A 22,992-nucleotide genomic window follows, 5' to 3' on the forward strand; every position below is an offset into this window, starting at 1 on the left:
CGGCTCGCAAGGTTAGCCCGCCCCTTCCAGCTCCAGCTCGCCTCGCCCCCTACGCTGTCGTAGCTCAGCACGGCGGTCCCTGTGCTTGCTCGCCCCGCGCTGGTGATGATCATCCCATGGCTCCCCCCCGACCCCTCGCGGATCTTGCACACGATGCTGGTGGATGATGTCCACAAGCTTGATGCCGCGCTAGACCCGCCTGCTCTGACTTGCCCAGTCATTCCGTACGGCCCGAACTCCTTCCCAACTATGGTCGCTACGCCTGCTTGTCCCCGGGGTGCGTTGACCTGGTTGAGCAGCCCTTGTACAGAGCCAGCGTCGAAGCTCAGAGCTTCCGAGATGCTCCCCTGCCCTCTTGACCTCCCCAGCGTCATCACCACCTTGCTGCTGCCCCCCAGCCCGCTCGTCAGCCCTGCCCGGATGCATGTGATGCTCGTGTCTGCTACCCATTGCGTAGCCCCGCAGCTGGTCCCTCCAGCTCGTGCGCCTGGGCATACTGACTCCTTGCCCAGCATCGCTCCTACCAGCGTGACTGCGCTCCCGGACACTCTGGTGTTCGCCCCCATGAACGTAGACACCACGGCGGCTTCTAGCGACACCGACTCCGTCAATGAGCCTACCGACCCCCGGATCGTCAACGCAATCGAGCTCGACCCCGAGCTCTCGGCCCTCAGGCTGCTGCAGACTATCGAGCTGTCTGACTTCCACGCCGTCTGGGCTGCCCTGGTCCCTCCCACTCGTCCGCTTGGGGTGACCGACTGCAGGCCGTAGCCCATCCCGGATAGCTCGATGTACCTTGACCCGTCCAGCATGCGGCTGTTGGCTCCTGGGGATGTCGAGACGGAAGGCATGTCGTAGCTTGACGTCTCCGTCGTGCTGCCTCCGAGTAGGCTGGACGTCATAGATATCGGGAGCGTCGCTCCCGTGCCACTCGCTACCTTGCACAGCAGCATCGTTCCTGAGGACCACACCGTCGCTGTGCTGGACGTCTTGCCTAGGCGTAGCGTTGACGATAGCATGCCGGGTAGTACACTGGTGCCGGCGATCGTAGTGAGACGGGTGGACGACGACGGGAAGTTGCTCACGCTCTCTGCGGACAAGCTCATTCCTGTGCTGTCGTATGACATGACCTCAGTGGCGCTCCCGACTACCACGCCAATGGTAGACTGCAAGCTGCTGCTCCCTCGCACGCCTGCAGCAAGCTTGCTTGCTATCGAGCTCGACGAGATCCATAATGTAAGACTGCTCGCTGTACCAGACATCCTTGCCCGAGCCGTGTGTCCCAGGGTTCTTGACAGCCCGACTAGGATTGCTACTGCCCCCCCAAGACCGAGATTACCGGCTTTGGCTGTGCTGACTAGCTGCACGTCGTAGCTGGAGCTCTCTGTCTGACTGCTGACGCCTCTAGCAACACTAACCTGGAGTACGTTCGATCCTCCCATGCCTGCAGACGTCGCACACTGCAGCGAGGTAGATGATTGCCAGAAGCTTGCTCTAGACGCTGTTGCCTGCATGCGTACAGCATTGGTATACTCTACGTACCGCCCTGTCCCTGACATCGCCAGCACCATGGTCTGCACGGGCCCGTTCCCTCCCGCTACCGAGCTCGTCAAGCTGCCCGGATCGTAGCTCACCGCTGCGCTCAAGCTCCCTGATACCCGTGCTTGCTCCGCAATGCTCATCCTGACAGCCATGGACCTTCCTGTACCGCTGCTCAGGAGACTTGCTACCGTGCTGTCGGACTGCCAAGCGGTCTTCTCTGCCCTAGACCCGCCGATCGCGCTCGTAGGACTGTACTGCACCAGCCCCATACCTCTCCCAAATAGCGTGATCGAGCCTTGAGCGTCTGCCGACCCTGCCTGTGCGGCTGCTACGTTACCCCTGCTCACAGTGCTCATCAGCCCCGCGTCCATCGATACCAGCTCAGTGTGTGTACCGCCTACCATCCTCCCTACTGACACTACTCCCGACAGGCTCGTCCCGCTCCCGCTGGCTGTCTTGCACGACACCCCTGTGTCGGACCCCCACGTCGTCTGGGTGGCGCTGGTTGCTCCTGCTCTGACCACGACGCTCAGCAGGGCTGTCCCGAAGCCGCTCCCGCTCAGCGTCACTCCCCTGCCCAAAGCCTTCCCAGAGTTTGCCATCGGCCCGTCTGCTGTCGCGGCCTCGTCGTAGCTCATGGCCTCAGTCACGGAGACTGTTCGTGCGGCCATCGTGAGCGCTACTCCCCGGCTGCTGTCCGGGCCGCGTCCGCTCTTGCAGATCACACCCGATGATGACAGCCAGTAGCTCCGCTCACACCCTGTCAAGCCCACCCTCGCCTGCCCTGTCCAAGCCCAGCCTTGCTGCCCTGCTACGCTCGCTAGCACTACCTCTCCTCCCCGGCTCGCAAGGTTAGCCCGCCCCTTCCAGCTCCAGCTCGCCTCGCCCCCTACGCTGTCGTAGCTCAGCACGGCGGTCCCTGTGCTTGCTCGCCCCGCGCTGGTGATGATCATCCCATGGCTCCCCCCCGACCCCTCGCGGATCTTGCACACGATGCTGGTGGATGATGTCCACAAGCTTGATGCCGCGCTAGACCCGCCTGCTCTGACTTGCCCAGTCATTCCGTACGGCCCGAACTCCTTCCCAACTATGGTCGCTACGCCTGCTTGTCCCCGGGGTGCGTTGACCTGGTTGAGCAGCCCTTGTACAGAGCCAGCGTCGAAGCTCAGAGCTTCCGAGATGCTCCCCTGCCCTCTTGACCTCCCCAGCGTCATCACCACCTTGCTGCTGCCCCCCAGCCCGCTCGTCAGCCCTGCCCGGATGCATGTGATGCTCGTGTCTGCTACCCATTGCGTAGCCCCGCAGCTGGTCCCTCCAGCTCGTGCGCCTGGGCATACTGACTCCTTGCCCAGCATCGCTCCTACAAGCGTGACTGCGCTCCCGGACACTCTGGTGTTCGCCCCCATGAACGTAGACACCACGGCGGCTTCTAGCGACACCGACTCCGTCAATGAGCCTACCGACCCCCGGATCGTCAACGCAATCGAGCTCGACCCCGAGCTCTCGGCCCTCAGGCTGCTGCAGACTATCGAGCTGTCTGACTTCCACGCCGTCTGGGCTGCCCTGGTCACTCCCACTCGTCCGCTTGGGGTGACCGACTGCAGGCCGTAGCCCGTCCCGGATAGCTCGATGTACCTTGACCCGTCCAGCATGCGGCTGTTGGCTCCTGGGGATGTCGAGACGGAAGGCATGTCGTAGCTTGACGTCTCCGTCGTGCTGCCTCCGAGTAGGCTGGACGTCATAGATATCGGGAGCGTCGCTCCCGTGCCACTCGCTACCTTGCACAGCAGCATCGTTCCTGAGGACCACACCGTCGCTGTGCTGGACGTCTTGCCTAGGCGTAGCGTTGACGATAGCATGCCGGGTAGTACACTGGTGCCGGCGATCGTAGTGAGACGGGTGGACGACGACGGGAAGTTGCTCACGCTCTCTGCGGACAAGCTCATTCCTGTGCTGTCGTATGACATGACCTCAGTGGCGCTCCCGACTACCACGCCAATGGTAGACTGCAAGCTGCTGCTCCCTCGCACGCCTGCAGCAAGCTTGCTTGCTATCGAGCTCGACGAGATCCATAATGTAAGACTGCTCGCTGTACCAGACATCCTTGCCCGAGCCGTGTGTCCCAGGGTTCTTGACAGCCCGACTAGGATTGCTACTGCCCCCCCAAGACCGAGATTACCGGCTTTGGCTGTGCTGACTAGCTGCACGTCGTAGCTGGAGCTCTCTGTCTGACTGCTGACGCCTCTAGCAACACTAACCTGGAGTACGTTCGATCCTCCCATGCCTGCAGACGTCGCACACTGCAGCGAGGTAGATGATTGCCAGAAGCTTGCTCTAGACGCTGTTGCCTGCATGCGTACAGCATTGGTATACTCTACGTACCGCCCTGTCCCTGACATCGCCAGCACCATGGTCTGCACGGGCCCGTTCCCTCCCGCTACCGAGCTCGTCAAGCTGCCCGGATCGTAGCTCACCGCTGCGCTCAAGCTCCCTGATACCCGTGCTTGCTCCGCAATGCTCATCCTGACAGCCATGGACCTTCCTGTACCGCTGCTCAGGAGACTTGCTACCGTGCTGTCGGACTGCCAAGCGGTCTTCTCTGCCCTAGACCCGCCGATCGCGCTCGTAGGACTGTACTGCACCAGCCCCATACCTCTCCCAAATAGCGTGATCGAGCCTTGAGCGTCTGCCGACCCTGCCTGTGCGGCTGCTACGTTACCCCTGCTCACAGTGCTCATCAGCCCCGCGTCCATCGATACCAGCTCAGTGTGTGTACCGCCTACCATCCTCCCTACTGACACTACTCCCGACAGGCTCGTCCCGCTCCCGCTGGCTGTCTTGCACGACACCCCTGTGTCGGACCCCCACGTCGTCTGGGTGGCGCTGGTTGCTCCTGCTCTGACCACGACGCTCAGCAGGGCTGTCCCGAAGCCGCTCCCGCTCAGCGTCACTCCCCTGCCCAAAGCCTTCCCAGAGTTTGCCATCGGCCCGTCTGCTGTCGCGGCCTCGTCGTAGCTCATGGCCTCAGTCACGGAGACTGTTCGTGCGGCCATCGTGAGCGCTACTCCCCGGCTGCTGTCCGGGCCGCGTCCGCTCTTGCAGATCACACCCGATGATGACAGCCAGTAGCTCCGCTCACACCCGGTCGACCCCACCCTCGCCTGCCCTGTCCAAGCCCAGCCTTGCTGCCCTGCTACGCTCGCTAGCACTACCTCTCCTCCCCGGCTCGCAAGGTTAGCCCGCCCCTTCCAGCTCCAGCTCGCCTCGCCCCCTACGCTGTCGTAGCTCAGCACGGCGGTCCCCGTGCTTGCTCGCCCCGCGCTGGTGATGATCATCCCATGGCTCCCCCCCGACCCCTCGCGGATCTTGCACACGATGCTGGTGGATGATGTCCACAAGCTTGATGCCGCGCTAGACCCGCCTGCTCTGACTTGCCCGGTCATTCCGTACGGCCCGAACTCCTTCCCAACTATGGTCGCTACGCCTGCTTGTCCCCGGGGTGCGTTGACCTGGTTGAGCAGCCCTTGTACAGAGCCAGCGTCGAAGCTCAGAGCTTCCGAGATGCTCCCCTGCCCTCTTGACCTCCCCAGCGTCATCACCACCTTGCTGCTGCCCCCCAGCCCGCTCGTCAGCCCTGCCCGGATGCATGTGATGCTCGTGTCTGCTACCCATTGCGTAGCCCCGCAGCTGGTCCCTCCAGCTCGTGCGCCTGGGCATACTGACTCCTTGCCCAGCATCGCTCCTACAAGCGTGACTGCGCTCCCGGACACTCTGGTGTTCGCCCCCATGAACGTAGACACCACGGCGGCTTCTAGCGACACCGACTCCGTCAATGAGCCTACCGACCCCCGGATCGTCAACGCAATCGAGCTCGACCCCGAGCTCTCGGCCCTCAGGCTGCTGCAGACTACTGAGCTGTCTGACTTCCACGCCGTCTGGGCTGCCCTGGTCACTCCCACTCGTCCGCTTGGGGTGACCGACTGCAGGCCGTAGCCCATCCCGGATAGCTCGATGTACCTTGACCCGTCCAGCATGCGGCTGTTGGCTCCTGGGGATGTCGAGACGGAGGGCATGTTGTAGCTTGTCATTTGTGATGCGGTGCTTGTTGTTACATGGGTCACAGCTAGGGATATGCTTGCTTTGCTGTGTTTTGTGACTTTAGCTTTCAAACTTGTGAGAGACGTCCACTCAGTTGCCTCTGCACCTGTGTTTCCTATTCTTGCTCGTAAGCTTATTGGAAACACAAGGTCACCCAGGAATATATCAGAGATCCTGTTTGCATTTACATTTGCAAGCTTGGTCGAGGTGAGGTAATGAGAATGAAACGTGATTGATTCACTAGCGGAAAATGGCCTGGAAGTTGTGATGACGAATTTCAGTGATGCTGCTCCTCGTTGTGAGAGTCTTGCATCTACAGAAGAGCTACTCAACCAGGACGTGCGTTCACAAGCTGTGGCTCCAACGCGGATTGCCAACGAAATAAGATGGTAGGTTCCGATGACATTCAGATTGACAGTTTCAAAGACCATCGTGTTGGTTGTGACTTTTTGGTACATGTACAAGTCAAATGTCATAGCTTGACTTGACGTAGCTACCCCTGAAAATATTGTAACTTTTACACCATCTGTAGATCTTGGTGACATTGCTGGAAGACTGAGTACAGATGTGTCGGAAACCCATTTTGAAAATTCAGAGCTGGTGAAAGAGACTCTCATAATGACCGATACATCCGATGTCATGAAGGATGAGCCGATGACTGTACTTGTGGTTCGTGCCCCCACATTCGACATTGTGCAAGTGCTTACAGATCCGTAGTCAAAAAATACGAGCGAATTTGAGCTTGCTATTTTCCTCTGGACAGTAACTACCACTTCGCCGAACAACAAGCCTGCAATTGGATGCAACATGCAAAGGATGCTTGAGTCGGACTTCCAAGATGTCGCCAGACATTGTGAGCCGCCGATGCTTGAACCTCGCTGAATCGGTGAGTCTTGCAGGAGTGGATTATATCCGACCAAGGAAAAGCCTTCTCCAGTAAGTGTCACGATGGTCATTCCGATTGTGGGACTGTTCAAAGGCCTCTGACTCTGTAGTGTCAGGTTGGGAGAACCAAGGTTTACAGCACTTACTGAACCTTGATCCATGTACTGAGAATACTTGTCCAAAGTAGACACCAGAAAATTGTCAGACCATCCTGCCAATCTTGCCAGGGATAACCCGAAGACCGAAACATTGACCAACTTCTGAGCTGAATTGAAACCTGGAACCAGCATCGACAAGGTCAGATTTCCGGTAGATCTTGCGCGTCGAGACCCATTGCACACTTCTCGATTGATTATTGGAATACGACGAATGCTCGTCAATCCGAAAATTGACTCCAAAACTGAAGGTGTATCCACGATCATAACTTGAGGCGGTAAAGTGATCTCGACAAAATTTTGAAATAGCATGGAATTAAAAGTTGTAAATTTGATGAAAAATTCTGGCCTGGAATCAACTGCAAGGAGACTGGTTTGCATGCTGAGATTGTTGAATTGATTTGGAATAGTATGCAATGTACCTTCAAATACATCGACTACCACTGGGACGCCACTCCTCTTTTTCAACGTCGCCATCTTCCACTTTGAAAAAGGTGTTGCAAAAGGACTTACATTCACATTCGTCAAGACGAGATCAAAAGAAGAAGTGCTGAACCAATCGTTGGCAAAAGTCTTGACGACCAATATTGACGCGCATGGATAGGTCGTGCGATTGCATATTGCCTGCGACACACCGAGGCAGCTAGTTGCTCCACAGCCATAAATTTGAAAGATACCGAAGTTTTGATTTGAGGGATAGACAGTAGATGAAACAGAGGGTGTCCCGGAGAAAGAATAGCCATCGGGCAATACTATGTACATTGATCCATCTGAAGGAAGAAAATTTTGAATCTCGACGTGAATTCGCAAATTTATAGACGGCTCCCCCGCTGAAGCTTCAGGGATGATGCCACCACGATTGACTTCATCAAAAGTGATTTGGACTTGCAAGCTTCCAAAACATTCGCCATCCAAGCTGGAAGTAGAAGCAGACCCATTGCCTGCTTTCGTCTCGATCCAAATCTGTGCGAAGATATCTGGCATTTGCAGAAACGCGTAGGTTCCATCTTTTTGCAACACTGAGGATGGAAGCACACGTACTACTTGTCCACTTTCAAACGCCTGGCTGTTGGAGCTCTTGATGTAGAAAGCGAGAACAGTGACAGCTTGGTTAGGACCCAATCCCAAATCTGAAGGAAGATTCCAAATAAGCTGAGGGGTAGGGTTTGCGTTGCAGCGAAAGTATCCACTAGCCGTCAACTCACTGCAAAATGACACGATGACTGGAGGGTCAGGATAATCTGCTGCAAAGGCGTCTAGATACGGTAAAGTACTTTTGCCACCACCGAAAGAGTTTACCGCCCAGACGCTTGCTTGATACTCACCACTTTTTTCCAGTCCAGAAAACTGTTTTCCATCCATGTCTGTACTGGCAGCAGATGTGAAGGTGTAGGAAAGGCTCGAACCTGCATTGAAATAGTATTCTGCTCTTGTTGACACGTCAAAGATCACAGCGACGTAGCTTGTGCTTGTGTTGACTGCATTCCACGTAAGAGTCAGCTCAAGCGGACCACTGACAACGAAACTCAAGCCAGTAGGAGCACTCGGACAAAGGTTGGATGAAGCATCCGATCTGCATGTAGCTCCAAGCACAGTCTGCATCTGAAGGAGTAGAGCAAGAGAAAGCAGACTCAGGAGTACACCTTTCGATCTGCATTTGGTATAATCGTGCATTCTACGTGCAATGTGACATTTGGATAGAAATCCTTCTATGCTAGTGCAGATGGAAAGACCAGAAAGCCTCCATTGTCCTGAGCAGACCAGAAAACCCTCAAAAGACCACTATTCATGATTTTTGGAATGTGTTTTGGTAGAATCCGGTGTGGAATTATTGTCTGGGTGTACTGTGCTCTCGTTGGTAACGTTGGCGCTTTGATTGCTGACAGAACAGTGCATGCAGACTGATCCTTGGAAGGGTGACTTGTAATATTCGACAAGCTGCTTCAGATGGAAGCTTAGGTCGACATGGCAGTTGTTCTGCACAGAAATTGCGAGAAAAGTTTAGGGGCAGGCAGCAATCAAGGCTGAGAAGGAGGGCAATGACGGGCGGCAAGGAATGAGGCACGTGGGTCAGGAAGGGAAGGGAAGGAGGACAGAGGAAGAGGGAGGACAGAGGACATAGGATCGCGATTGAAGGCGCCGCCCGCCATGAGAGGCGTCAAATAGGCGGGCAAGTCTTATCGGGGTGGGGTACCATCCAGAAGGGTGGGGTGGTGAACCCACCTTGGTAGGGACCTGACTCTGGGACGACACCTGAATTGAGAAACGATGGGGGTCCATTTGATGAGGAATAGTGAGTAGGGGTACTTCCATAAGGGTAGGGGTGGTTGCTAGACATTGATAGGTGGGGTCATAGATCTCGGGGTGCAGTAGAATAGTGACAACTTCCTGAAAGGAGGACGTTGGGTGGGGTCATTTTTAAGTAATTTTAGGAGGCACGGTCGATGGGGAGGTAGGTAGGGTGGTTAAATTTAAGGGGTAGACATTTGCTGTACTACCACATAGATAAGTATGGGTAGGGGTGGAGAGTTGCCAGCTCGGAGGTGGTGGAGAGTGATTGATACGGGGGGTCACTGGATCAGGGGAATAGGGGGGGTGGGGTTGAACGGTTACGATTAAGTTGAACCGTTTTTCATTGATTAAATTCAAATACTATACAACCATATTTTCAAATTTAGGTCAAAACTTTACACGTCTGAGATCTTTTCACCGTCCTGTAGCCAATGTGGATAAACGAAACAGATTCTTTTTTTATTTTACAGATTCTTTTTTGGGTCCCGGCGCCCGGAGCCGGGGGCGGCCAGCCTGTACGGTCCGACTAGTCCGAATGAGTCGCCGGCGGCCGCGTCACTGAAGTCACATGATGGGCGGGCCGGGCGGCCGCGCTGGCTAGTATACAGGCTGAGTGAAGGTATCAGTTAAGTTTGGGGGACAGCAGTTGGCAGGATTGGGTTTGGTTCTCGCTGTCTTTTCTCTTCTCGCCGTTTGGCCTGTGCGACAGTGTCAGGGTCAAGCCTCAGTCCTCGACTCTCCTGATTGTCCTCGTACTGCTCTTTAACTTAACTTTGAGTAAAGGCTGACGGACTGCCGGACTCGGGACTTACTTTTTAGTTACTTGACTTTGAGTAAAGTCAGGACTGCCAGGCTGATTTGCCGCCATCACGGGCGGCGGCCCTGCCCGGCCCTGCCCGGCCGGCGTGCCCGGTGCCCGGGCCGGGCCCCGCCGCGGCGGCCGGGAACTCTGCCCGGAAGTTTGAGTTGCCGGGAAGTGGGAAGACAATCGGCAAGTGAGCAGGTTCAAGGGCAGGAACAGGAGGCAGACCTGAGGGATCGGGAGCACCGGGAGCAGGAGCAGGAGAAGGGGCAGGAGCAGGAGCAGGAGCAGGAGCAGGAGAAGGAGCAGGAGAAGGAGCAGGAGCAGAAGTGGGGGCAGGGGCAGGGGCAGGGGCAGGGGCAGGATCAAGACCCGGGGCATGACGCAAAAGATGACGGCGAAGACAAGCTTGGTTCAGGCGTATAGGGAGGACATCTAAGGCACATGCAGAAACACATCTTGGTCTTGCTTCTCTGCTTCTTCATTGTCAGAGCAGGTTAGCCGCGAGGTCACAGCCCCACCTCACCCTGGTTGTAGATGCTCTGCCGAATAGCACGACGACTTTGGAACAGAAAGGTTTGCAGGAGGATCAGGACGCAGGGGAGTTCTTCCGGTACGACTGCGATCGGCATGCCGAGACTGATCGTGTGGGACTGATTGTGCTTCTTGTCAAGCACGTTCCTGGAGCCTCGGAGAGTAGAGAGGAGTGTGGATCTCGGAAGGCTGTTGGTAGGAAGCGTTCTCTCCTCTTGTTTCTTCCGCTGAGACGCCATGAGCAGAAGATCCATATCCGCATCCCCGGCCAGCTCGCTTGGCACCTCAAGTCCTGCACTTACTTAGGTCTAGCCTTATCGCAGATGCCTCCTCCTCTTACCCTCAGCAGCTCTCTGGTTCTTATCGGGAGTCGCCCATGACATCGGGAACAAGCTGGTGCGGCTGCTCGAGGTGGGTCGGAACCATGACAGACGCGTCTCTGCAGGCGATCTCGACCCTCCGCCGACCATTGCTGCATACCTTGAGTGAGACAAAGAGCACAGGAACCAGAGGCACAGGCAAAGCTGACCATCCTCCAGCTCAGAGTTTCATCGGGACTACCATCAGCTGTCTCGTATGGTCTACGGGAGTGAGGAGGATACCAGGTGGTGTATGCGGAAGAGGATCCGCTACTTCTCGATGCTTGACACTCGTCCTGTTCTCTCTTCCTGCAGCTCTGAGCTGGAGGCAAGTCCAGCTCTTGGTTCCTCTCGCAATCTATCATGCTGTCGGTATGGCTTCTTACTTCCCCCGCACCCCCACTTTCTTTCCCCTTTCCTCCTCCTCCTCCTTCCCGATTCTCCTCAAAGCTGATCGGCATCAGGGCTTGTCTTTGGAAACGTTGCCGTGATGTTGGGCCCTCTGGCCTTCATCTACGTCCTCAAGGTCTTGCTCCAGCAGACCTGTCGATGCATGACGTATTACCTGGCAGCAATTCGAGCCGATCGCTGCCTCCTGGATCTTTCTGCTTATGGGGAGAGGGAAATGTCTCAAGTGCCTGCAAGACAAGAAGCCGACGATGAGGATGCTTGCCAGTTCGCTCTCCTGATCTCCTGCTCTCCACCCCTCTCACTCCTGACGTAGGCATCGTCCCGGCCCTCTTTGGCTCGTTGCTCTCTCTGTATCATATGATAGCATCTAGAGCAGATATTCGGAGGTCCGTGCCTGCTCCTGCTCCTGCTCCTGCTCCTGCTCCTGCTCCTTCTCCTGCTCCTTCTCCTGCTCCTGCTGCTCCTGCTCCTTCTCCCCACTTTCCTGCCACTATCTCTTCCCTCATCCTGTGCCTCTTCCACATTGTAGAGCGATTGCTGAGCTTCACGTGGCAGGTACCCGATGAGGGAGGTCTGTAACGCACAGCAGTTCCTGGCTGCAGCGGTTAGCACCTGCTTCTCGCTCTTGAGGTCCGTCATGGGACAAGGTCAGGCTTGCACGCGTGGGAGGTAGAGAGGAGAGAGCACTGAAAGATGCGCAGAGACCTTGTCCATGAAGGGATGGAGCCAAAAGAAGACGAACTTGAACGGCCCCAACCTCATTGCCGTCATGCAGGCCATGTACGATCAGGATCGCTGGCTGTGCCACTCCTGCTGAAGCATGCTGCAGGACCGGGGCCCTTCTCACTCCGATCCTCCTCTTGTCTCAGATGTTAGATTACCTTCGTCTCATCCTCCACTCTGACCTCTCCCCACACAGTGTTCATCTGCTCTCCTGGAACCTCAACAGCCCCTCCCTCGTCCTCGTACGGCTCGACCCTGTCGCTTCCCCTCCTTCAAAGTTGATCTTCACCTTTCAGCTCCACAAGCGGGTCTTCACCCTTCACTACCTCCTTCCTCTCCTCCTCTCCTCCATCGCCTATCAGGTACTCGTTCCTCTCGCTCTACTTCTCTCATCGCCCTCTAGCTCCACTACGAAGCCGCGTTCCTATCTCTCAGGATGGTAGGCTTTTCCTCCTCTTGCTCCTCCCCTCATGCCTGCTGCAGCTTTCGCCCATCTCCTACTCCTTAGGCAAGCATGGCGAGCTTCCTTCCCTTCTGACGAGGCAGGCAGCCAACCAAGTGAAGACTCTCGTTTATATCGCCTCTGCCGCTCGTTTCTTCGGCCCCGCCATGCCCGTCAAGGTTCCCTGGCGTCAGTCGGTCATGAGCCCTGACCCTCTACAGTCCTTCCTCGCGTCCACCGTCACCACGGCGAGCCTCATCCTCTACTCCAAGGTGCCTCCTGCCTTGCTGTCGCTCCGACGGTGAGCTGGTCCTCTTGTCGCAGGAGCTTGCGAGATCCTACGAGAGCGTCCGGCAGACCGTCAGCAAGTGACGAGCAAGCGCTGGGAACAGAGACTGAGGCTGATCATGTTCATATAAATCATCGATGTTGAGAAAGAATAATCTCTGCGATATTGACACGTGACACTTGGTCCTCTTTCACACCCCGTCGCTTCTTCTGCTCCTTCAGGTCCTGGGTCGAGGGATGCCTGCCGCTCGGACGGGCCTCTCAGCCCCTAGCCCGAGTCTCCCATACCTCCCACGTACAACGATGGCGTGAGAGTGGCCCTGCAGAGGAGATGAAGTAAGAAGGGAGGAGGAAGATGAGGGGTGAGGAGGAGAGAGGAGGGAGGTCTTCAGATATCACCTGCTTATGCTTGCCGAGTCCCCTTTCTCCATCCCATCCCATCCGCGAGATTAGCGTCCTTGAACGAGACCTTGTCAGCAGACGACACACTCAATCAAAGCTCCACCTGCCAACCCTCCAATCATCGAGGGACTCCCGAACAATCCTCTCCTCCGCGTCCTCGTCGCTGAACTCTCCGTCACCATCAACAACATTCAGACGCATCCAGCAGACCTCCAGGAATTGTTCCAGCCCTCGAGAGTGGCCCAGCCGTTCTGCTCTTCACTACCAGAGTCTGCCTTCGCCTGCTTCCTCGGTCTGGCAGCGAATGAGATGCCAGTAAGCAACGAGTCCGCCTCACTCACCTTCCCTCGTCCCCCGAGTCGGATTCGTCTCTTCCTCTCCTGTGCTTTCGGGGAACGTCTTTGTCGCTCTCGCTCTCCTCTTCTCTGCTCCCCCTCACGTCAAACCCCCACAAGCACACCGGGGGCTTCAAACCGGTTGGACGTAGCGCTGTGAGCTTCAGAGCCGAAGAGCAGTTCCATCTTCTGCTTGTCCGTCATGCGCTTCTCGCGGCCCTGTAACCCTTCTCAGTCATCCCTGACCATCGCCAAGACCTGGCGGCACCTCTCTCGTCTCCCTCTTCGACCAGGCTTCTACGACAGAAGCTGGATTCTCTCTCGGAAGCTGAACCAGTGATCAGCTCAACGAGCTACAAGTCCTGAGCTTCTCACCCATGGAAATTCTTCTCGCAACTTTGCGAGCCTCTCCTGTTTCTGTTCAGCAGTCTCTCTCGGTTTGCCGCCGCCTCCAGGTCCATCGTTGACTTGCTCGTTCACCAAGATCTGAAAGCTCAGCAGGTCAAGGAAAGAATGCAAAGGGGCTTGAAAACATTGAGCAAATCAGGTTGTACCTGCGAACCATTGTTCCAACTTGGCTTGCTGTTGTTCAGAGCCTTGCAAACCTGCACAGATCCATTTAACGCGTTTCCCTAGTCGAGATTCTGTATCACCTCTCGACACTTTCGTAGCAGGGTGGAATCCAGAAAATTTACAAAACCTATCGTCGAGGACTGGGATAAAGCATTCGATTCAAAAGGCAGGACAAAGACAAGTAAACCAAGTCTCGCACCTTTCCCTCCCTCTTTGGCATTATCTTCAAGCTTCCCACAGGTCCGGCTTGCTTGAATAATCTGCGTGATCGAAGTCAGGGCCCAGAAGGAGTCCAAGAAGGTGTTTGGCCTCCCATCTTACTTCCAGAGGTTGTCTTCGGTAACTGAAGGATCCAGGTTCGTTACGCAGAAGCTTGCTCTACCCCTCTCTTCAACGTACGGGGACTCAAACTCCGCAGGGCTTCCAGCTCGTGCATAGTTATCTGCCACCTCGATCGCTCCCACGCCCTTGATCCACTTCTTCGATTGGGGTGCAACTTTTAAAGGAGCGACTGGAGCTTTGACGACGCTGTCGTCAGACTCCTTCCTGGAGGTAGCGAGCTCTGGTGTGGCAGTTGCCTCTGATCCTTGTCCTCCGGCCTGCGATACAGCTCCAATACCTTTGATCCATTTCTTTGAGGTGGCACCAACGGCAAACGAGAGTTCAGATCCAGCTCGGTCTGCTGAGCTCAGATTAGGAGCCTCGATGTCTCCCGATTCTTTTTCGGACGAGGGATCCTTCGGACTGTCGATACTGCCGATGCCTTTGATCCATTTCTTTGACTGCGGCCTCGCGCCACCTTGATCATAACCAGATGCAGTCACTTCTTTCACCTTGCCCTCGTTCTAGTTGTGCACACGTCACACGAAGAAGACAACAAGGCGCATTAACTGACCTCATACTGCGATATGTTCGCCGCCCCATCCACTGGCTGAGTAGGAGCCTTTCCAGCTGTACTCACACTGGTTTCGCCGCTATCTGTGTTGGTCGGGTTTGCTTCAACCTGAGAACTCTCGTTCTTTGCGGCATCTGCGCTCGAAGGCTTCACCCATTTCTTGCTTTGGAAACGAGGAGGCCCCCCCCTTGGCGCCCACCCTCTTCCTCCTCCTCTCATCTTGCTCCCTTGCTATCTTGATTACAAGGCAGAAGCTCTGTGCATGTGACTCCGATCCTTGCTCTGTTGATGGCTGTCCTTGGTTACGCTATCCTTCCTTGCTCTGTTGATGGCTGTCCTTGGTTACGCTATCCTACCTGTGATGTACATGAAATCAGCCAATGCTCAGGGGACCCAGTTTGCGAGTTCAAAAAAACAGTCAGCTGTTCATTGAATCATCGAAGCCCCTGGCTCCATCAAGGTTCTTCCTTCAGCATCACTCCCTGTCAGTCCTGCAGTTTCATGTTCTAGATCAATCGAACTTGGATCATATTTCGAGCTTCTCGTTTCACTTGAGCATTGGTGGCCATCTATCAAATAGATCTTCAACTATTCCCCTTCTCGCTTCCGCCCTTGATCTGCCCAAACACTTTCAAATCTAACACCTGCGCCTAAGAACATCCTGACAATCAGATTCAATAACACGTCCTTGCGTTCATCTACACCTGACTCAGTTCGCATGGTCCCATTAAATCTTGACCAGGTTGTTCGCCTCGGTCTCAACTTCACCTCTCCGTGATAATCAAATTCGCACAATTCACATTCCGTTTTACTTCGCTCGCTCGGCATTGACACTATTCTTCTGAAGGCGCCTCGATTTCCCTCACCTCTTCTGGGCATGGTCTAACTCCTCCCCCTCGTCCATGTTCTTTCCCCGTCCCGTTTCACTCAAAGTCTCATAATAATTCTGTATGAATTCTTCAAGGTATGCTTGTCTGTTCGTGGCTCTCCAACTCTCTCCTGCTTACTGCTCGCCTCCTCACCTTCTTCTCCTCTAGGCCATCGCTCTATCGCTCCTCCCCTGACCCACCATCTCCGCCCCTGAGCCATTTTGAGCAAGGGATGGAGAGAGGGGGGTAGTGGCTGAGGATTAGGGGTGGTAGTGGAGGGTAGTGTGGGGGTAGGGGTCATGTGTATGCAGGGCCGTGTTTCAATCATGGGGTAAATAGAAAACTACTTTCAAAATTATGATCTCTAAATTTGAAATAAGATCGAATTATTATATTTCAAAATTAGATTATATGAAGAAATACCAATGATGATGAAAAACTTAAATCCGCCCCCCTCTGTGGGCCGGCGGGCCGGGCGGCCCCGGCGGCCCGGCCAGCCTCGGCCGGGCCGCAACTGACCATCGTCAGACCGGCGCCGCGTATCCGCCGTGCCGGCGGGCCGGGGTGCCAGCGTAGTAGAGGACTTAACTTTGAGGCCTTTGAAAGGAGGCTAGCCGCGGCTCTGACCAGGGCCGCGCTGTCACGCCATGAGTCACCGTCACGGCCGCCGCCGGAGTCACGGGCCGTATGTCACTGGCGCTGAGGCTTCACTGAACCGCAGGCTTCCGACGATCGGATTCGGGCGTACAGTACGGTACGGTAGTGCGAGACTGAGACGGTCAGTACTCAGCTTACCATCATCATGTGTGACCGGGCCGCTGACTCGGTCGTGCCCGGCGGCCGGGCAGCGGCGCCGGTGTGCCCAGGTGGACCGACGAGTTCAAAGCTCTTTGCAAGCGAAAAGGAGTCTTTTCAGACCTCAAGGGAGCGCAAGAAATAAGGCGGACGGCATATGGGGCATCGAGAGCTCTCGGTCCTCCCTCCACGTTGAACCTCCTGTAGCTCGAGTCATCGCACCTCAGAGTCTCCTCCCATGACAAATTCTTGTTGTGGGTCCACCGATTGCTCCAAACTGCACAGCTGCCGTGCTCTTCACGCGTTGATGCTAGATCCTTCAGTATCTTGCAATGGAGCAAACGTAGGAAGGGAAGCTCCAGCAAGCAGCAAGAAACAAATGAGCAAAGATGTCATGAAAAATTATGTCTACACCCCATTTCAAGTTGACGATGAAATTTGTGAACCATCAATCAACTCGTTGGGAGCTTTGAAGCGAAACACCACCTTGCACAAGGACTATCTCTACAGACAGGAACTTTTTGGAAAATCCATCGACACCTGTGGAAATTTTGAATCATCTGTTGATAGCCTGTCTCTGCGGAAGTTTCGCATATAACATGACCATAGCTACTCCTTCAATCGCTTTGTTTTGGGCTTGTGAATTGTATTTTCTTATGGCTGAGAAGTCGGTAGAGTGTCAGGCACGAGGAGGACCAAGACCCGGCGACCATTACGTCGCTCGCTAAGGTGCTGAATGATACTTGCTTATTCATCTTGAAAGTCCATCAATGCCTTCTGTAGCAACAGCAACAGCAGCAGCAGCAGCAGCAGCAGCAGCAGCATCATCAGCAACAGCAGCAGCAGCATTATGTAGCCTGAGTAGTAGTAGAGGTTGTGGCGATTTTGTGTTTTGCCGCAAGTTAGCAATTTTGATACGTTAGAAACGTGTGTGTACATAAAACTTGCAAACTTTAGTCTCGATCTTACTGTCATTTTCGTGACTTTCTGGCAAGAATCCTACTAGGCTAGCAGCCTGAACCGTGTAATTCCCGGCGGTTCGGCGACTCGTCGATCGGACTCACTGAGGCTGCCAGCTGAGGTGATCTGCCGGGCGGCCGGGCCCACCGGCCTGAGTGGCCCAGTTTGACAAGTCCGAGTCACCGTCTGAGCTCAGCAAGTTGGGAACTGAGACTTGAATCCACGGCGTGGCACGGCGGAGTCCGAGCCGAGGCCCGGGCCGGCATATCCTGCTCTGTAGAAGCCCGGGGCCGGCCGCTGCTGGCTAACTCACTGACTCGGAGTAGGCGGTACTAGTAACTTTGAGTGAAGGATGGACTTCAAGTGAACTTCGGAACTTGGAGCCTCCGGGCCCGGCCACCACCGTGCGCCGGGCGGCCGCGTGCGGCTATTACTGAGGCAACCCCGATGACCCCCGATGACCCCCGCTTTATCCTTTGAATCTACCGGTTAGGATCGGATCACCCCCACCTACACTTTCGATAGCTAAATCACCGGTTCTCTGTATCCGCGCGCGCCATGTGTAGAAAGAGGATACCACTAACGAGGGCGGGAGGGCGGGGAGGGGAGGGAGGAGGGTAAAGAATGGCGGGAATGTAGACATGGCAGGGATGAGAAGGAAGGGGAGCTGAGAAGATCAGGACGAAAACTAACAAGAAGGAGTGAGGATCTGAGCAATAGAGATTCGGGACCTTGGGAAAAGAACGAACATAATGGCAAGACGTGGAAGAATCTGTGAAGGGGGAAGAGTGTAGCTGAAAGCTGCATAGAGAAACTGTTAGTTGCATACACAGTAGATCAAGATATAGTGTAATCGAGAGGATAGGAATGAAGGAGCATGGAAGGGAAATTTTACGAGGCTCACGACAGGACTAGACTGAATTCTTGATGGTCGAACGTGCCATGTCAACGCCCAACAGTGACCTTGTTACCAGCAGCCCAAACATGGACGAAGACTACGGTCGGAGAAGGAGAGGGTATCACTCCCCGAGGTACTCACGACGTAGTGTAAAGTCTGTCTGATGGATTTCTTGCTGCAGTCCACACCGGTATGACAGGCGGAGACCGAGGTCGCCCTCTCCAGTGATGTACCAGCAAGGATACCACAGAGACCAGCACTTCTACGACGATAGAAGGATGGATCACTACGGGTTGCTGGCTCCTTCTTGCCTCCAAGGGTCGTTACTCTGCATTTCGCAGGAACCAGCATAAAAGGCGAAGGTCCAGCCCTTCTCCCGGGAGGGGAAGGTAACGTCAGATGTGCATGTCGTTGGTTGACAGCAGTGCATCAGGCGGGGGAGAAATGGTTCGCCAGGGCGGAGACAGTCACCCGGGCATGTTCGAGAGATCTCGCCGTCGCGCATGTTTCGTGATTACAATCATATCGTCTCTATCGAGGAATTCGAAGACAAGATGTCCAAGTGAGATCAATCTTTGGTGAGATACTCCAGCAGTGCTGTGACATTTGTCTCCAGCAATTATGTTTCGAGAAACCTTTCACCCGAGTCGAGAAAAAAGGCCATCGGACAAGACTATGTCCGTTACGTGGAGACATTTCAGAGTGACGATGGGCCCAATCGGTCAGTATGATTACCTGCATCTGTTCGTCCTCTAAGTAGTGATCTTGATCAGTGGAGAGGCAGTTCGTTGCTTTCATGAGCACCAAGATGAAGAATGGTTTTGGGAGAAATATCACCCAGATGGCCATGTGAAAATGTTTGAACTTCGATCAAGCGAGGCTCGAGAGAATTATGAAGCATTCTGTCAGAAAGTATGAGCCAGCGTTGAAGTGGGGTGAAGCTATACTGAGCTGACTTTGCAGGAGGTCAACTTGGACACGCTTGACATGCCAGGAGTCGTTATGATAGTACTGACAACACTTCCGGGCTTCAAACCCTGACAAAGCTGCTAGGCGGATGATAGAAACCATCACAGCAACACCTCTCGGTCGAAACGCGAAGATAATGACGTGGAAAATGGGAAGGACAAGGTACTTTTCTCCTTTGGCCTCCATGTTTGTTGACGAGTTTGACGGAAGGAAACGGAAGAGGGCGAAGAGCCGGCGGTCGATCGCTCCTAGAAGCTCCTTATCACTTCTTACGAGATTACCGCAGGTCAACGAGAGCTCAGACAAGCCTGCCACTGAGAATGCTGAGGTGATAGCGCGTTTCAATCTCACCTCTCCTCCTTTAGTAATCAAACGCTGGATTGGACAGGACGAGAATTCGGCTGAAGTCAGCAAGGAGCCGGAAGAACCCGTAGCGCCAACCGTAACGGTCAGCAGCTGGTGCGCTGCTGAGGCTGCTTCGAGCAACAGCGTCTTTATCCGACAGGCATGATGCATACAAGAGATTGTTTGAATTCTGATCTGACCGGAGCTGTCAGATCCCCTACAAGGCAACTCGCCGTCAGATCATTCACTTCCTGTCTGGTACAAGAGGACACAATGGACGGTTGAGACACGATAAACTAACACTCTGGTGTGGACAGAAGCCAAGGGATTCCGAAAACTGCTGATTTCCGAGCCAATGAAGGTGCCGAGAGCGCACTGCTCCCACCGAGGTCTCAAACTGTGACAGACAAAGAATTGGACGAGGATCGGATGGGCGATTTTCGAGGATGAAGATGCGAGCAAGACCGCAGGTCAGAGGAGGTGGGATGGACGCATCGAGCTGACCAGAGATCGAACTGCTAGTGATCAAATTTGACGGCACTGAAGTTCATCCGTTGCCTGTCGAGAAGGAGGAAGGGGATGAGAAGGAGGGAAAGTCTGAAGTGAGCTGGACATGAAACTCGAACTGGCTGTTGCTTCTCACGGAGTTGCAGGCGACCATGGAAGGCATTCGTTTCCGAATTGCTTGCACCTCAACTCGTCCGATCCCCTCCTCCAGGTCATTGTCACGACTCCGCAACCAGCAGACTGTTTCCTGCTTACACTTGTCACCAACTCTGCAGACTCTCTGTCAAGACCTGCCCTTCTGTCGCTTCCTGTCCGCGCAGACTGCAGGAGGTGTGCCGGTGACCAGCTCCGCTTGCACGCTTGTGACCTCAATGCCCAGGATCTGCCTCTCCTCCTGGAGCTTGTGAAGGTCTGGACCAATAGTTGCTCGCACGTCTGGCGTAGTGACGAATTCCCGCAGGCTCTTGATACTGAGAAGGGTATCAAGGAGAACAAGGTTGTCTCGGCCATCGAGTCGAAGGTGTCTTCTTTCCCTTCCTTTTCTTATCTTGTTCTGCTACCCTTCGAGACAATTCGATCAAACTCTTGACGCGTTCTTCGTGATCAGGAGGATGTTGAGATCGGGAAGAAAGTCGATCTTCTCGTCCACTACCTCCGAAGAGTGCATTATTACAGCTACTACAAGGTGAAGGAGCTGCCGCGTTGTCATCGTGCTCACTAGAACTTCCAGGGGGAGGAGTACAACGACATCGGCGAGATGATTAGGAAAGGGTCGGCAACTTACGTCCGGCCTGTTCTGGTACGGTCGAGTAGTAGATGAACGTGGGTTGAAAATCCCCTCCAGCCTCCCGATTTCGTCGACGAGGAGAGCGAATGGGAGCGTTTGCTCGTGCAACGTACGAAGAAGCGGATCGAGAAGGCATGACATTCCCCCCCCCCCCCCCCCCCCCCCCCCGATATGATCACCTTGAAAGATTGCTTCCTTGATCGCTCTGGTTGTTGGGGCAACAATCCTGACGTGCCTCCTGTCCTCCTCGTACTCCCTCCCCTTCGCTCCTGTCCCCTTCTCTTCCACCACATCCTCCCTGCCGTTTTGTCTGAGGGTCTGTGTGCAGGCTGCGAGCTTTTCTCCTGAAGTGAAGATGGAAGATCCTCAGACCGAGCGGGTCAGCTTTTTCTCCTCGCCTCCTCCTCCTCTTCCTCGCCTCCTCCTTTACCTCTCCTCCCCTTCTCCTTGTTGTGAGGCTTATTCTTCAGCTGCTCGCGGCGTTCTACATCGCCAACTGTGTGGAGAAGGAGCGGGACACCAAGTATCAGGTGACGCAGCAGCAGACACACTAGGCTGCTCAGTCTGATGACAACTTGTTCAGTGCAAGATTCCGTTCAAAGGGACTTGCAAGGTGAGACGGCAGCTTCGAGTTTCGATCGCACGTCTCAGTCTTGCCATCAGGTCTTCAAGGCGCCAGAGTTTGTCAAGAAGCATCTGTGGAACAAGCACGTGCCAGTAATGCTCCCTCCCTCCCCCTCCTCTCTCCTCCTTCCTTCCCTCCCTCCCTCCTCCGTCTCCCCCCCACCCCCCCCCCTTCTGACTGTCGCGAGAGCTCACTGAGAGTTACAGGCGGTCAAGAAGGAGATGTATCTCATGGCCTACCTCATGGACCCGCATCGCCCCACAGAGGCTGTTCTCAACCAGGTACGTCCGGCTCCTCGCACGCCCTCCTCCTTGACTTGCTCCTCCAGGGCATCGCCATCGCCATGGGCGCAGGAGTTCGCAACGCAGCCTTCGACGCGCGGGGACGAGGAGACATGATGGGGAACGTGCGGGGGCAGGGAGGAGGCATGTCAAGAATGCCGATGCCAGTGATGATGGTCCCTCCCATGATGCAGGGAGGTCGCCGGGTAGCTATCCTATCCTGATCTTCCTTCCTCCGCTCACGCTTCTGCAGCCCCCCCACATGATGCCCGGCATGGTGAACGCGGTCCAGAGTTCAGACCCGCGGTATGTTGCTGCTTCCTCCTGCCCCCTCCTCCTCCTCCTCCTCCTTCCCTTCCTCCTCCTCCTCCTCCTTCCCTTCCTCCTCCTCCTCCTCCTGCCCCTGCTCCCTCCTCTCAGTCCGCGCACTCATGAGCATGCAGAGGGCTCAAGGCCTACGTGGACCTGGACGCGGTCGGGTCTTCCTCAGCTGGCGACATCGACTACCGCAGCCCCGCGTACTAGACGAGGCCGACGGTCCGAGGCTCCTCCCGGGCCTTTGGCTACTAATGATTAAATCCGCATGATCATCGGATGGACTGAGAAAGCTCTCAACTATCAGGAGTGCTGCAGTAATCAGCCGTCACGGGCTAAGCCCCGTCTTACTGAGCATCATTCAATCATGGATCATAGTATACTATAATGCCAGGCCGGCCGGGCCGGCGCCGGCAGCCCGGCGCCGGGCCGCGCCCGGGCCCCCGGCCCGCCGCCACTGCCACGGGCCCATCAAATGTTTCAACGGTTATTCTGACCATCGGGCGGTTATTCTAGTATTGCAGTTGACATCAATGAGTGCCTGCCAAAGTTGACATGCCGGGCAGGGAGGGAGGGGAGGGAGGGAAGGAGGGAGGGGAGGAGAGGAGGGAGGGGAGGAGAGGAGGGAGGGGAGAGAGGGAGGGAGGGGAGGGAGGGGAGAGGAGGAGAGGAGAGGAGAGGGAGGGAGCCTCGGAGGGAGAGGAAAGAGAGGAGAGGGAGTAGGGAATGGAAGAGAGGAGGGAGAGGAGGAGGAGGAGGAGGAGTAGAGAGGATGGGATGGAAGAGAGGAGAGAGGAGGAGGAGGGAGGAGCTTGAGAGAGGATGGGGCTGTGAGTGTAGGAGGTAAAGCATTGCAGCAATCATTGGGAGCGGGGGATGGAGACGATTGGAGGCAAGGCATGCGG

The 22,992-nt window shown here is 55.4% G+C and overlaps 5 protein-coding genes across 5 annotated transcripts; 2 read left to right on the top strand and 3 right to left on the bottom strand.

The window, feature by feature from the left end:
* Nucleotides 1-12: 12 nt before the first annotated feature.
* On the bottom strand, nucleotides 13-8,282 carry GUITHDRAFT_116387 (hypothetical protein; the record flags this gene model as incomplete). The annotated part of the gene is made up of 2 exons (XM_005824349.1): nucleotides 13-49; nucleotides 133-8,282. 2 exons carry the CDS (start codon nucleotides 8,280-8,282, stop codon nucleotides 13-15), a joined length of 8,187 nt encoding a protein of 2,728 aa, XP_005824406.1.
* Nucleotides 8,283-10,209: 1,927 nt separating this feature from the next.
* GUITHDRAFT_116388 (hypothetical protein) lies at nucleotides 10,210-10,691 on the bottom strand (the record flags this gene model as incomplete). The annotated part of the gene is made up of 3 exons (XM_005824350.1): nucleotides 10,210-10,247; nucleotides 10,301-10,600; nucleotides 10,649-10,691. The coding sequence occupies 3 exons, from the start codon at nucleotides 10,689-10,691 to the stop codon at nucleotides 10,210-10,212; spliced, it is 381 nt and encodes a 126-aa protein (XP_005824407.1).
* Nucleotides 10,692-10,884: 193 nt separating this feature from the next.
* GUITHDRAFT_116389 (hypothetical protein) lies at nucleotides 10,885-12,615 on the top strand (the record flags this gene model as incomplete). The annotated part of the gene is made up of 9 exons (XM_005824351.1): nucleotides 10,885-11,011; nucleotides 11,132-11,193; nucleotides 11,240-11,301; nucleotides 11,634-11,725; nucleotides 11,780-11,858; nucleotides 11,908-11,949; nucleotides 11,998-12,109; nucleotides 12,285-12,515; nucleotides 12,568-12,615. The coding sequence occupies 9 exons, from the start codon at nucleotides 10,885-10,887 to the stop codon at nucleotides 12,613-12,615; spliced, it is 855 nt and encodes a 284-aa protein (XP_005824408.1).
* Nucleotides 12,616-12,663: 48 nt separating this feature from the next.
* GUITHDRAFT_116390 (hypothetical protein) lies at nucleotides 12,664-14,893 on the bottom strand (the record flags this gene model as incomplete). Its single annotated transcript, XM_005824352.1, has 15 exons — nucleotides 12,664-12,772; nucleotides 12,820-12,851; nucleotides 12,931-12,988; nucleotides 13,037-13,096; nucleotides 13,144-13,227; nucleotides 13,275-13,358; nucleotides 13,408-13,487; nucleotides 13,537-13,596; nucleotides 13,644-13,754; nucleotides 13,823-13,873; nucleotides 13,922-13,981; nucleotides 14,029-14,101; nucleotides 14,163-14,686; nucleotides 14,737-14,792; nucleotides 14,845-14,893. The coding sequence occupies 15 exons, from the start codon at nucleotides 14,891-14,893 to the stop codon at nucleotides 12,664-12,666; spliced, it is 1,491 nt and encodes a 496-aa protein (XP_005824409.1).
* A 3,394-nt stretch (nucleotides 14,894-18,287) lies between these two features.
* On the top strand, nucleotides 18,288-22,297 carry GUITHDRAFT_116391 (hypothetical protein; the record flags this gene model as incomplete). Its single annotated transcript, XM_005824353.1, has 29 exons — nucleotides 18,288-18,391; nucleotides 18,440-18,550; nucleotides 18,600-18,647; nucleotides 18,692-18,820; nucleotides 18,875-18,979; nucleotides 19,032-19,170; nucleotides 19,222-19,266; nucleotides 19,312-19,389; nucleotides 19,438-19,464; nucleotides 19,514-19,555; nucleotides 19,616-19,669; nucleotides 19,785-19,830; nucleotides 19,890-19,933; nucleotides 19,979-20,042; nucleotides 20,095-20,174; nucleotides 20,226-20,290; nucleotides 20,355-20,409; nucleotides 20,459-20,488; nucleotides 20,540-20,599; nucleotides 20,687-20,764; nucleotides 20,810-20,878; nucleotides 21,195-21,245; nucleotides 21,337-21,396; nucleotides 21,450-21,479; nucleotides 21,530-21,583; nucleotides 21,698-21,772; nucleotides 21,820-21,978; nucleotides 22,026-22,078; nucleotides 22,216-22,297. The coding sequence occupies 29 exons, from the start codon at nucleotides 18,288-18,290 to the stop codon at nucleotides 22,295-22,297; spliced, it is 2,037 nt and encodes a 678-aa protein (XP_005824410.1).
* Between the last annotated feature and the right edge of the window lie 695 nt (nucleotides 22,298-22,992).

The sequence above is a fragment of the Guillardia theta genome (genome assembly GCF_000315625.1).
Source record: "Guillardia theta CCMP2712 unplaced genomic scaffold GUITHscaffold_95, whole genome shotgun sequence".
Taxonomy (NCBI): Eukaryota; class Cryptophyceae; order Pyrenomonadales; family Geminigeraceae; genus Guillardia; species Guillardia theta.